Source organism: Vipera ursinii (assembly GCF_947247035.1).
Source record: "Vipera ursinii genome assembly, chromosome: 2".
Classification (NCBI taxonomy): domain Eukaryota; kingdom Metazoa; phylum Chordata; class Lepidosauria; order Squamata; family Viperidae; genus Vipera; species Vipera ursinii.
Genome location: NC_139513.1, coordinates 132391841 through 132405944, shown reverse-complemented (window position 1 = coordinate 132405944; position 14104 = coordinate 132391841). Strand labels below are relative to the sequence as shown.

General features: G+C 40.8%; 1 protein-coding gene across 2 annotated transcripts; it reads left to right on the top strand.

Annotated features, from left to right (window-relative positions):
- The first annotated feature begins 2893 nt into the window (after positions 1–2893).
- Positions 2894–13398, top strand: KCNJ2 (potassium inwardly rectifying channel subfamily J member 2). Of its 2 annotated transcripts, none has more exons than XM_083355004.1 (2): positions 2894–3004; positions 8132–13398. In XM_083355004.1, exon 2 carries the CDS (start codon positions 8340–8342, stop codon positions 9615–9617), a length of 1278 nt encoding a protein of 425 aa, XP_083211130.1. In that variant the 5' UTR covers positions 2894–3004; positions 8132–8339; the 3' UTR covers positions 9618–13398. The 2 variants fall into 2 exon arrangements, with proteins under 2 accessions (XP_083211130.1, XP_083211131.1); XM_083355005.1 differs by lacking the exon at positions 2894–3004 and adding an exon at positions 3946–4115.
- Positions 13399–14104: the final 706 nt, after the last annotated feature.

Genomic DNA, 14104 nt, shown 5'->3' with positions numbered 1-14104 from the left:
TTAAGCACAAACCAATGTGCTTAGCAATAGCCTTCATTCTATGTATATGCCTGCTTATTAGGGCTTTTGCCCCGCCCCAAGCGGCATTATTACACAGTCAGCTTATTGCCCCCAACAATCTGGGTCCTCATTTTACCATTTTACCTGGAAGAGCAGGAGGAGAAATAACGGTTTATCCTTTTTTATTCATCAGTGTTTTGTTTCCCTTTCAAGTTAAAAGGGGCAACTTTAAATCCCTCCCTCCAAACCGTTATGTAAAATCATAGGTAACTTTGCCCTCAGTTTTATTACCCTTTGTAATATGCAATCAAGGGCATATTAGGTGTTATACAAAAAAAATTTTTTTACAAGAAGCACACACAGGAATTTTGAATTCTTTTCAATAATGCCTTTCATTGGCCTGCTTATCTGCAGATGATTTTTAGGGGCTCTAATTACAAAATAGCAATTTGAACTGCTCATATATAGATGCTTTTTTTTTTCTTGCTCCCTTCTCTTAAGGCCAAACAGGCCTAAACCTCAGCAACTGGCTGGCTGATTAAAATTAAACAACCGTTTCATTTTTTTTTTCATTTCCCAAGCAATGCCCTCCTTGCTTCAACCATCTCTCCTCTCTACCTACATTACTGCCCTTCATCTCCGACTTTCCCCACAGACTAGGAAAGTCCCAGCTACGCTCCGTTCTCCAGGAATCAAAATGATCCCATCAGACCCGGCATTTCGAGGGAGCTTCAGCGGGCCGGCAATAAATTCCGCAGGGAAGAGGAGGAGGGTTAAAGCCGCTCCCCTGCTGCCTCCTGATTGGTCCTTGAGGCAGAGGGGCGGGATGAATAGGCCAATAGACACCATAATCAGAGGTGAGGGCTCGCCGTCTCGGAGTTGAGTGATTTGAGAACTTTATGGGGCAGTTTCTCCCCCCCCCCCCGCTTGAGAGATTATTTTAGAGTAGACGTTCACTGATTAAGTTGGCGGGGAGGTGTGTTTTCGAACAGCAGCCACCGGTCTGAAGGCAGACGCGTGTGACTTTATACTGTACAGTGTACACAAACACTGATTTAAGTGGCGGAGAGTTGTGATTTCATACAGCGAAGGCTGATTTGAGTGGCGGAGAGTTGCGATTTCGTACAGAGAACGCTTTTTTTTTTTTTAAGCGGCGGAGAATTTTAACTGGCGAACGACTCCCTTTAGTCCCAGATAACTTTTGATGAGAACGATTATATTTGTACGCTAACTCGGGCACGGAGAATATGCCGTCGCTAAAAGTCGACACTTTCAGCACGTAATGGTGGCACGAAATGAGCCGTAATCAACTGAAATGACCCCATTCATAATTTGACGGCGGTAAAAAGAGCGTACATAATTTTCTTGCCTACAAGCTGCAAAAAGCAAAGCCGGCTCGCGTCTTTTGAAAGTCGAAATCTGCTAAATGTGTATCTTTTGAACTCCCACAACACCATTTCATCTTCGCTTCTTCCAACTTTCTCTGCTCCGTTTTCAGCTTCGGTTTTTATTGCTTCCCTCAAGATCCTTTTTTTTTGGCCAATCACCTTTTCAATCACCTTCTCAATCCCCCTCCTTTAGAAAGCTTAACCTGCCCCCCAACCATTTTCCCTAAGCTCTCTTCCTAATTGGATTCGTTCCTTTATTTCCGGTTCACCACCTCATCTTGCCATCCCATGCTGAATACTAAGCCTTTTTTTTAGCAAATTCAATTTCAACAGGATGCTATTTTTTTCCCCTACCGTTACATTACTCTACGGCAGTTTGCACCTGCTATATATTATTGTGGAAGCTTCTTTTACGAGTCTAGGCACAAACTCCTCGCAGGGTCAACCTGTGGATCCCCGGCAGGCCTCTTTTTTCACGCCCGGCCCTTCACACAACTCTTCTTCCCACCACATCCGCCTCATCGCAATCCCTCAATCCTCTCCTCCGTTCTTCGGTGTACAATTGGTGACCCCCTCCGTCCAGTTTCGTTGGGTGGAGCCCCTGGCCGTCCACGGAGGACGGTGGCTGAATAAATAAACCGAGCCTACGTTGGGTTTTTTTTCCCCTCCTTCTGCCTACTCCACACAAAATCCCCTCCCCTCCTCCTCCATTTCTTCTCTTGATGCTGGTCCTCCGACTCCCGCCCCGTCAGAGCCACCTTTCCTTCCCGCAGATGGCGGGACCTGAGCGAATAAGCAGCACGCGGACAGGCTTCCCTCCCCTCGCCTCACGTTCCCCGACATCTGCTTCGCAAAAGCCGTCCCAGGGTAGCAATCGCAGGATTTCAAGCCTCAGAAATACCGGGGACGAGGCGGAGCCTGGTTCCCGAGGTGTTAAGGCAGGGGGGTCTTCAGACTTGGCCCTTTTTATGACTTGTGGACTACAATTCCCAGAATTCCTCAGCCAGCGTGCCTGGCTGAGGAATTCTGGGAGTTGAAGTCCACAAGTCATAAAAAGGGCCAAGTTTGAAGACCCCTGCGTTAAGGTACCCATTTTATTTTCCCCTTTCCGCACCGCAACCCGGCGGCGCAGATAAACCGCAGCCTCGTTCCGTATACTTGGCGGTCGGCGCAACCCCCTCCCCCCCCTTTGCGTTCTTGGAGAGTTGCGGCGGGTTCCCGCGAAGTCTTCGGCGCGGCTGAAGGAAGCGGAGAGCTGCCCAGAGTCAACGGCACCTTTTTTTCCCTCTTTTAACCACCGTCGTTCTCCTCCCGCCCTTCCCGCTCCATCCCTCTCGCTTCCCTCGGCGAGACTCCCTCGGCGGAGTCGCTGCAAGTCAAGCCTCAGGCTCCGCGAGCCAGCCCCGCGATTCTCATTGGTTTCAAGAGGTCCGGGTGGGTGGAGACACGTGAGCCGGTATTAAAAATCACATGGGTCCTTCGTGCAGTAGCTTATTCAGTTGTTTCATTTGCCAGGGTTGCTGCAGCCTAGGAAGCGGACCTTCGGCATGCTTGTCTGGATCTTACGCTCTCCTTCATAATAGTCATTCATTGCGTAGCTTCTCACTCATCCGCAGGTAAGGAAGATATTCTTTTCTGCAAAACACCCTCATCCTTTTCCTAAAGCAGAAAGAAATAGAACCTCGAAAGCCGGGGCAAATACTTTGGGACTATTGATAGTCGTTGCAGAATTTCCAACCCGACGACAGTATTTGTGAGTGTCGGGGAGGGGGAAAAAACAACAACAACAACAACAAGAGTTTGTGACTGATTAGAAGCAGGGCAAGTTTTTCACTGGCGCCTCTTCCCTTTTGAGCGGCTGCTTGAATTGCTCCTCGGGATAATTGGGAAAATAGTCCCAGGTAGTTTCGTTCATAATCGGGGTGATTTGTGCTCTTAGGTTTCACTGCACGAAGCCGACTTTGCGGTGCTGCTCTGCATAGAAGTTAGCAAAGAAAGCTGCTAGTTATTAAGGGGCTGTCTTATTTTTGCTATTTTCTTTTCTTTCTTTTTTTTGCCCGTGGTTACAAAAAAAAACACAAAAAACTGCTGTGACTCAGGAAAAGGTCATAGCATCTAAGCCCTTAGGTTTGACCAGTTCTCTCTATCTTTCACAACAACCTAAAAATCACATGTTGACTGTTCTTGTTCAGCATGCACCGAAAGCCTTGAGTGAGTTTTTCCCTTTTTTTGAGAGGGAGATTGAGAGGGAGGGGGGGAAAGAAAGAGATATTATTATAGGTGCCAAGAACTGGAAGCAAAAAAAAAAACAGCTGAGAGTTTTACAGCTTGGGAGAGATTGCATCTCGTTAACTTGATTCATTAGGATTCTTTTTCCCCATTTAGATGAAATAATTTTTGTTATGCTATATAGCCCGTTACAGATTTTGTCAGCTGAAAATAGTTCTATTCTTGGAAGGTTTAGTTGGCATCAGCTTCAAGCAGCTTGTAACTACAGTGAGCAATTCAAATCTCTTATCTATCCTGTATTTCTGTTTTCCCCATTGTGCTGGGTCAACCTCTCTCTGGGCATATGTGTATATAGCTGCCTGCATGTGCTGTATACCAGATTCAGTCCTTTTCATATATTTTCATCTACAAAAGTGGCTTATTGGTGATGCTGTTGTTTGTAAATACTTCGTCATCCTCTGGAAATACCTTCTCATCTTCTGCAAGCAAGCTGGCAAGGTGTGTGGCCATCTTATCTCTTGCCAACATTGCTGGCATTTTTGTTTTTAAAATGCTTTGATTATGTCATTAGGAGAAAAAAAACATAGAGTGGAGATGGGATGAAGAGGCAGTGAGTACTGGGAGACTCCAAAGAGTCTGGCAGACTTAGAAGAAGAAAAAGAGGGTTGATTTGAACTCTCGTTCACAGCCATTCTGTTTACTCAAGGCACAGGCAAGGAGCAGTTAGCTTCACTTAGCAACATGTGTGCCTTGAACAGCCTCAGTAGAGGTGAATGCTGGCAACTGGGAACTGCTATATGCTCATTAACTGTTTCTCCTTCCACTTCCCTCCCCCCCCCCCCAGTCCTTTTAGCAACTAAAATCTCTCATCAGCCTCTCTGTGTGTTTTTTGCTCCAAAGCTGCTTCTGTATAGTTGATTTAGATTCAGAACCCTTCAGCTGTACCCCTTTTTCTTGATGCTCTCCAGCTGTCAACACCTACTTCCAAAGTCTTGAAGTGGGGGGGGGTTAAACAAAAGAATTGCTTTCCTTTTCTAAAGCTGTAAAAGAGCTTAAGAAAAGGCACCGAGCTGATCCATGAGGCTAGTCCCAGACATTTTTTTTTATTCTTGGGATGTGAAAGAACCATCTCTCTGGTGTAGTTCTGCAGCATGTAGACTCACAATTCAGTTGATGTTTTCTCCAGGTGGAGTGTGGGATGTGTGGTGGGGGGGGCAGGACAAAAGAGAGACAGGTGGGCTTGAGGGACACACGAGCTTTCAGTGTTCTCAAGATTTCTGATGACATGTGTCTTGGTAAATATTTGCAGCTATATGAGGAAAATGCACTGTCAGGCATGATGCTTGATACCTATTTTGGCTAACAGGGCTAATGTGGCTACATGGCTGAAAGGAGTATGCATCTGTGATAGAAGAGAGAGGGGAAGAAATGTGTCTGCACTAAGAAATGACTATTCTGTTATAAAGCACTTTGCAGAGTATTTTCCATCAAATTTTATACCCATTTTATGCATTTGGAAGAGGATTGCTACATATGACATTGAAGGAGTTCGCTTGTATATATGTGGTGTATCTGCAAAAATGTATCTTCTAAATATTTCCAGAGCCTGATTCTGCTTGGATTGGTATTAGAAGACAAATTCCTAATATGCTTCTCTCCTTATCTGGAGATTGAATGTAATTGTTAACCTCTGACCCCGTGCCTTTTTCTTGCTTCTTAAAGGAATGTAAATTGTTGAAAGAGGATAACCAAGACTGTAATAAACTGTGATGTGCCAAGCCTTTATTTTCCAAAATTCTAGATGAGGTCTCAGAGCATTATAGAGTGTTATAGTCCAGGGTTTTTTTTCTTTAAGGGTCACTTTATCTGACCTCTGTGGAGGCTTTGCTTCCAAATATATAATGCTCACAATGATTTGAATTTGGATTTGATCAAATGCCCATAGATCAATTTGGCTTTGTAAAATCTTATATAGACAGCCTGTGTCCCATGCAATTTTTCCCCTTCAAATCCAAGGATTCTTCTGTCCCACTCTGTCTCTATTTTACAAACTGAAAACTAATGTGCATTTGAGAAACCGTGGGTTATTGGAAGTTGTCAGAAGATAACGAAGGAAAAAGCTTGCAGATGTCACATTTCAAGAAGTTACTAATCAAAAACCAAGGATAGAGTTCTGCTATCCCTCTGCTTTATATTTTCCTCATTCAGCTATTTAGAAAGAAATATTTCTAAAGTACATAATATATGCAGGTGGAATCCAGAAAATTAAACAAAAGTTTGTATAACGTCCAAAGTATAGATTAATATCTAAGAAAATTCCCTTCTCCTGTTAAGGTTCTAGATTACTAAAAAGTATGGGATAAACATTGTTACTCTGTGTAATTTATTTGATATCCTGCCTTTCCTCAGGAGCTCAAAACAGCTTACTTGAAGATCTCCTTTCATTTCATCTCCAGAACAACTCTTTAGAATAGATTGGGCTGAGAGAAAGTCACTGGCTCAAGGTCATCCTATAAAGGGTTCACAACGAACTTAGACTGGACCTTGGGTCTTCCCAGTTGTAGTACAACACTTTAACCACTATTCCATGTTGGAAAAGCTTTGATATTTCACTTTTAAATCAGTGATTTTTTTTTCTTCATTTAAGTCTCTCTCTGTGGAATTCCACAGTGTTCCTTTCTCAGGTACCGCATTACAAAGGTGCCTTCTGTATAATTATAGACAGAGGGCTCTGAATAAGAGGCTGCAATAAAGAATAAAAACAATAAATTGATGCAGCACTACTAATGCATTGTCACCTGCTGCATTTTTCAATCTCTCGACTTTTATGGAAAGTGTGAAGTGGATGTATTTCACTAAGGAAGAAAACTGAAAAATTTGTTGTGGTTTCAGTATTTAGAAAGCTGTAGTCCCATGCACTGGAAATACTCTACTTCTGAGTAAGCCTATGTAGGAGTCCTGATATGCCCAGTGGGTATTTACCTCTGAATAACTATGCTTAAAATTATGAGTTTTATGTTTGCAACATGTGATGTCAAGAACACCCATCCACTATTTCATTGAAAACAATGAAATTTACTTTTGAATATAATGTATTCAATACAGGTAGTCCTTCAGTTATATAATACTTACAATTGTAACTCATGATAGTTGTAAAACAGGTTGTGACCAGACTTGCTTACTAAGCATACTTTAATAAGCATACTTATTAAATATATATAGTATATGAATGTATGCATACTGATCAGCTAGTTACTGATGATTTCTCAATCATTTTGGGGGGGGGGGAAACAGCTCCTTTGCTCTTCAGGTTCAAGAATGCACACTTGTCTTGTAGAATTCTGTTTTGATTGAAGGATATTTTAATTAACAGCCTTGCTTGGGAAGAATTAAAGGCATACATCATCAAAGAAGAAGCAGGTGTTTTTTTTAAATACACAGGCAATGTGATGCAGATTCGCTGCTAATTGCTTAGTTATATCTAGTGGCTTGGATTAGAATAGGGATCCCAATCAGAGTCCTTAATTGTTGTATGTCACTAATAAGGTAAAATCAGGACTATTCTTTACGTTGCTCATTAAATGCTTTGCATCTCTTAATCCCAATTTCTCTCTCTCCCCTCCCCCCCATCTATCCATCTATCTTTGCATGAACAGCAAAGAATACATACTTAATTCAGTTATACTCATTGGCTTAAAAATGCAAGCAATTAAAAGATATAACCTTCCCTTCATAAAGTTACTCTTGGGTCTTGTTCAGGTTTCCATTAACTTTTTACTGCACTTCCAATACATGTTGTAGTTTTCACTCCATTAAAATGGCTACCATGAAACTGCTTTCACAATCGAAACAGAACTTCATGAAAATAACAAAAATAATATTCAATTATTGCTTTCTAATACTTTTTAAGGAAAAAAAACCTTTTAAAAGGAAACATAACCTGTTTAAAATGCATCAAAATAAAGAGTTTTCTATTCCAAAATCTCAGCTTTGTGTGAAAGCAGAAAACTTGGCAAGGGATATGGGGTTACAGTGTAAGATTTGGTCTTTAAGAAAGAATTCCCTTTGATATGACTTGAAAGGTTTCTAGCAGTCTTAAGCCAGATCTGACAAGCTGAACGTCCAGTGCCAAAATGCTATCAGAATAATCCCACTGCTGAATGATTTCAAAAGGCTTGCTGTCTTGTTTTGCAAACAGGAATTAGATGACATCTCTAACACTTTCTCAGACATATATAATTTTAGAATAATACCATTATGGTACTTTAAAAATATCTATAAAAATTCGATCTGTGTATGTTTCAAAGATGTAGATACTATACTCAAGATATTTGATGATGATTTTCTTTTTTCAGGAGAGTTTGATTCTGCAACTATGCTAAGTTACCAATGAATAAATTATGTGCTCCTTGACTAAACAAAATTGAGCATGCCAGGAATAAAAAAAAGAGGGGGAGAAAAAGAGGAAGAGATGTTTCTAGCATTTGCTGATTCTTTTTCCCCTCTTATTACAGGTCATGTCTCTTCCTGGTAGATGATTAGTTCTGAATATCAGAAGGTTCTCCTTGGCATAGTCAAGGGTTGACGGAGGCTTCAGCTTTTCCTTCATTTTTTTTCATCTGAGTGTGTTCACAAGAACATTCAAAACTGTTTCTCCAAAGAGTTCTGCAGAAACTCAGACTGTTTTCTAAAGCAGAAGCACCCGAGTCCACATCGGAAGCGATGGGCAGCGTGCGAACCAACCGCTACAGCATCGTTTCCTCGGAAGAGGATGGTATGAAGCTAGCAACTATGGCAGTGGCCAACGGCTTTGGGAATGGGAAGAGCAAAGTGCACACCAGGCAACAATGCAGGAGCCGGTTTGTCAAGAAGGATGGCCACTGCAACGTCCAGTTCATTAATGTGGGTGAAAAAGGTCAACGATACCTAGCAGACATCTTTACCACTTGCGTCGACATCCGCTGGAGATGGATGCTGCTTATCTTTTGTCTGGCTTTCATCCTCTCCTGGCTCTTCTTTGGTTGTGTATTTTGGTTGATTGCCTTATTGCACGGGGACCTAGAGGAAGTGGAGAAACCTTGTGTGTCTGAGGTGCGCAGCTTTACTGCAGCCTTTCTGTTCTCCATTGAAACGCAGACCACAATCGGCTATGGCTTCAGGTGTGTCACAGATGAGTGCCCTATTGCAGTCTTCATGGTGGTTTTCCAATCAATAGTTGGCTGCATCATTGATGCCTTCATCATTGGGGCTGTCATGGCTAAGATGGCAAAACCCAAAAAGAGAAATGAAACTCTCATCTTCAGTGACAATGCAGTCGTCGCCATGAGAGATGGAAAACTGTGCTTGATGTGGCGGGTTGGTAACCTGCGCAAAAGCCACTTGGTGGAGGCGCACGTGAGAGCTCAGCTCCTCAAATCTCGAATCACCACTGAAGGAGAGTACATCCCTCTAGATCAAATAGACATCAATGTTGGGTTTGACAGCGGGATAGATCGTATATTTTTGGTCTCGCCCATTACAATTGTCCATGAAATAGATGAAGAGAGCCCTTTATATGACTTAAGCAAGCAAGATATGGACAATGCAGATTTTGAAATTGTAGTGATATTAGAAGGCATGGTGGAAGCCACAGCTATGACCACTCAGTGCCGTAGCTCATATCTATCAAATGAAATCCTGTGGGGCCATCGCTACGAGCCGGTCCTGTTTGAAGAAAAGAACTATTACAAAGTGGATTACTCGAGGTTCCACAAAACATACGAAGTGCCGAACACGCCCCTTTGCAGTGCCAGAGACTTAGCTGAGAAAAAATATATCCTCTCGAATGCAAATTCATTTTGCTATGAGAATGAAGTTGCCCTTGCGGGTAAAGAGGAAGAGGACAGTGACAATGGGGTGCCTGAGAGCACAAGTACGGATACTCATCCAGAGATGGACCATCTTAGCCAAGCAGGTGTGCCCCTAGAACCAAGACCTTTAAGGCGAGAATCTGAAATATGACTGGGGTGGGGGAGAATACTTTCTGCAATGTTTAAAATGTATCTCGCCGTAACGGGCACGCTGCATTGAGAAGTGGCTGCAAACAGGTTTTCAGCTGATGGTACTGTGGGACAGAGATGGGCAAGCAGCCCTAAGGAGTCAACCTGAGCTGGTTTTCAAGCGCTGTCTTCAGAGTAGGTACAGCAAAGTGTGAACTTGGAACCTGAAGCACTATGTCTATTGATTGCTAGAAGGCACATATGTTGTAGAATAAATTATGTATATATTTTTTTACAAAACTTGAACTTGCAGGCAAGCTTTGGTTGAGCTCTATTGTTTTGTTATCCATTGTTTTTCCTCCCCAAATGCTTGTCCCTTGGGAACAAGAACATTTTTAATGGCATAACAAAGGCAAGCGTTTGCCTTGTTTGTTTGTTTTTCTCTTAAAAATTGCTGCTAACTACTTGAACACAAACTGTAATGATATATATATGTATATCCTTTCAAACAAAGAAAAAAGAGGAGACCCCCGCCCCAGTCTTGAATTTGTTTATTTTAAAGCTCTGTCCATCAATCAAGTGACTGACGAACTGGGAAATCTGTCTGTTGAGGCCAGTAGCTAGAATCAATTTCTCTCCGGACTATCCAGTTACAGGAAAATTCTTATGTAACACAAGGTCATGTAGTAGCCTATAGCAAGTTATTTTTTTAAAAAAAATAGTGCTTGGAAATGGCATGAGATTCATTTTACCCAATATATGTCTTGATTTCCAAACTACCTAAGTGAATACCAAAGAAAAAAGATGCACACTTTTGCACAGTGGACTTCTTATTTAAATAGAACAGGCTGCTTTCAGACTCTTTTTTTTCCTCCCCTTCAAGTACTTCACATGTGTATTTTTTTTTACTGCACCTTATTCCAAAAGTCAAGTTTAGAGTACAATTAACAAGTCTTTTTTTTCCCCTCTCCATTACCCTGCTTCAGAGAAATACCACCACCAAGAGTTGCTTGATTGTGACAGGTAACAAATCTAGCTATAGGTAGTAGATAGAGAAGCTTCTGATTTTTTTTTTAAAGAAAAAGTTGAGTCAAGGGAAGCAAACACCTGTTCTTGTTTGTTAAACATCAGAAAACTGTGGCATAAAATTGCATGTTAAGCCATGCATACATTCCAAAGTAAGGTCTAGGATGTAAGCCTATAATAGCAGACTGGCATTTAGAGGAAATGAACCCTTACATGTAACTGAAGGTAGGGTTATGCTCGGCCTAAGTTACATTTGTTAGAGATTGGCAAAGCATTTGTTCATCTAGGTTAGCTTAAGTACTGGGAGCACACAGTTGCCACAGGGTCTCAAGAGAGAGAAGAAATGGACATGGAATAATCTGATGCCAGGTTCGCCGTGCAGTGGTTTTGTGTGTTTTTTGGCATAACTTCTCCTTACCAGAATAGGAGATCAGAGAATGACACTCTGCTGTTATTTTCTACGCAAGAGAACATACATTTGAAGTGAACAATACTGTAAAAGATTTCCCTCATTTGAGGTTTAATGACTGATACGTCTTAGGGTGATCAGTGGGTGCAAGTAGCTTTACCAAAGCCTTTGAACCATGACTTTCATAGTATTTTTGAGTCAAGAATGCTGTAACACTTATCTGTGCCTCTAAGATCAAGTGTACCTATTTATCTGCCCCCCCCCCTAGAGTCCTTTCAAAAGGTCGAGAAGAAGGGTATCATGAAGGGATCATGCTCCAGATTCTTTTACAGTGTTGAATCTCACTGTATGCCATTAAAAATAGCTTGTTCTGGGTCTAGTACTATCAACTAAAACACACTCCAGTGAGGTTTGTGTGTCCCGATTGCTCTGTCTGGATACAGTGGCATTTCCCCAAAGCGGATGGAACTTAAGCAGAGTAGATGGATTTGAAGCTTGAGAAATTGTTAACTATAGACAATTTTGTTTGGTTTTTGCTTTTCCTCTTTATCCAAATATTGTTTCTATACCATACACTGAGGCTAACTCTAAGAAAACAGAAACGCTTAATGGAGAGAGTTAAATCTGCATGGCAACCTGACTGTAGCCTAGTCAGGGAAATAAATGAAAAGCAATTGAAGGTGATTTGTGCTGCTATTGTGATATATTTTTGCAAAGGAAAAATAAAGTGCAAACCAAAGAGTATTTAGTAATACGTTAAACAAAGTGAGGAGGAAGCTACTCCAAAATGCACAACGTTCCCACTTGCAGAACTTGAGGCATTAAGTGGAAAGGTGGGTTGACAAAGTGTGGAATATATTTTTAAAACAAACACACTCAGAAAGGGATTTTTCTAAAAACCATAATGTTCTTTTCCGTCGCAGAGTTGAGATTTCCAAGATGCAGGGTTTTATGTTTTCAAATTTTTAAAAACAAAAAATGTACATTTTTATAAATTTTATCAAGTATTTTTCATATTTAAAGCCAAATGTAAATAGAAGTCCATTTTAAAGAAAAAAGAAAAAAATGACAAGCGATAAGGTCAAGTTGGCATCATTTAGAACCTACGATGCTGCTGGTTAGCATGGTTTTTAGCAAATATTTGCAAGCCTTATGGGGTTTCTAATGCAATGAGTTTTTTGTTATTTATTTAGGCATGGATGTTTAACTTTGTTGTGTTTTTTTTCCCCTTGCTTTTGGCATTTTTTCATGTCAGATTGCTGGAGACTTGATGAGAGTGAATAATCAGTTGCACTCTTTCTTGGATTATATTTTTTCTTCAAGTAACCCTTTGTCTTTCCTTCTGTGTGTGTGTGTGTGTGTGTGTGTGTGTGTAAGGGAGGGGGAGGGGAATTGCTCCAAAGAAAGTTCTTACATCATGGTACCTAATGGCCCTAACATGTCTCTATAATTATTTTTAAAATAAACCAAACAAAAGCATGCCTGAGGAGATGTAATCTGGGTCCCATGATCCTTCTGAAGATACACAAATGAGTTATTTTTATAATAAGGGTAATTATGCCTAATCATAAAGGGCAGTTGTTCAAAGAGTGGAGATATTATGGACCTGTGATGCAATCACTGACCACTTACACTGATGGGAAATTTCCTACTGATTTTGCTAGAATGTGAATTGCTCACTCAAGTCGCCAAGCTGCAAACATGAGGTCAGGGACAAACAGTAATTTTCCTATTCCCTGAAAAGGAAAGCCAAAATTACTTGAATGGGGGCCCTTCATATACAGATCTGTTTTACGCAAGCCATGCTTGAAAGAGAGAGAGAGAGAGAGGATGAATAGCTGTTGCTACTCATCTGTAGTCCGGTGTGCAAGATGAAATAAATAAATAAATCAGTAAGCTTACTCTGTGTATTTTGGTTGGGGTTAAGACATAGTTAAATCACCATTGCTCTTCAATGTCTTGCACATGCTTTTGGCAAAGACAAAGGGTTCTGAAGTGGATATTTTTGTCCTCTTACTTCCTTTTTTGTATGTGTGGGGGAATTACAAGGTAAAACTGAGAAGTACTGTAACGTCTTTTGAAAAAAAAAAGTTGGCTGCTGTTAACTGTTTTCAAGTAGCAGAGGGCTGCATGGTTGCCATCCCATGGGCAACCTGAGAGGACTCCTTTTTTTCTTCTTCTCATAAAAGGATTTCTGTCCTGCAGCCGTTTGTAAGGTGAACAAAACTATAGGCATTTGACAATCCTTCTCCCTTATGATTTCCTTATTTGCAGCCTTTTGTATCAAAGTCTTCCTAATGTACTGCACAATTCATGGACTGTACAGATTTTTATATATATATATTATGTCTTATTTTATTATTTCTAAATAAAGAAATGAATATTCTTGCACTTTTTATATCTTACTGTTTGTTTGTTTGTTTTTAAAAAACAACCCTACGAGTTATTACCGAGATTAATGGCACAGTTGCTTATACAACTGTAGTTCTTTTAGGGATAGCTGACCTTGCTTTTTGAATTTGCTGGGCATTCATGTCCTGTGCCATTTTTGGCTCTTTATAACAACTGAAAAATAAAATACATTCAGTAGATTAATGCTGTTTGCTTCTCGATCCTTGACTCAACAACATTTCAAGAAGTTGAGTCAGGACTGTATTTCCTTAACAGCTTTTTACTAGTGTAGAGTCCCTTACAATTGCAGTTTCTAGTAGGCAAAAAAGTCCTTATTCTTCATTATCTATTATAGATTTTATAAAATACAAGCCCTTCTGGTGGTTTCGCTATCCCTTGCCTCTCCCAGGCCAGGCAACATTTCAGAGATTAAACCTTTCATATTGCTAAGGCTTCATTGATAAATATTTTATGTCTTCTCTTTATTTATTCTGGACAGCTGAAGTCTTGGTTTTGCATGAGATAGAAGAAGAAAGAAGCTTGCAGTGACTAATACGGCATTAAAAATAATGTTTATCATGCATTATATTTCAGTCTGATGATAGTCCAGCTGAACTAAAGCGAAAAGTGATAGCCTAAAGCTAGGGCCCTAATCTTTGGGGGCCAAATACACTTAGCCCCCA

Excerpts from the sequence above, each read along its gene's own strand:
- KCNJ2 (XM_083355004.1), top strand. The coding sequence starts at position 8,340 with ATGGGCAGCGTGCGAACCAACCGCTACAGCATCGTTTCCTCGGAAGAG.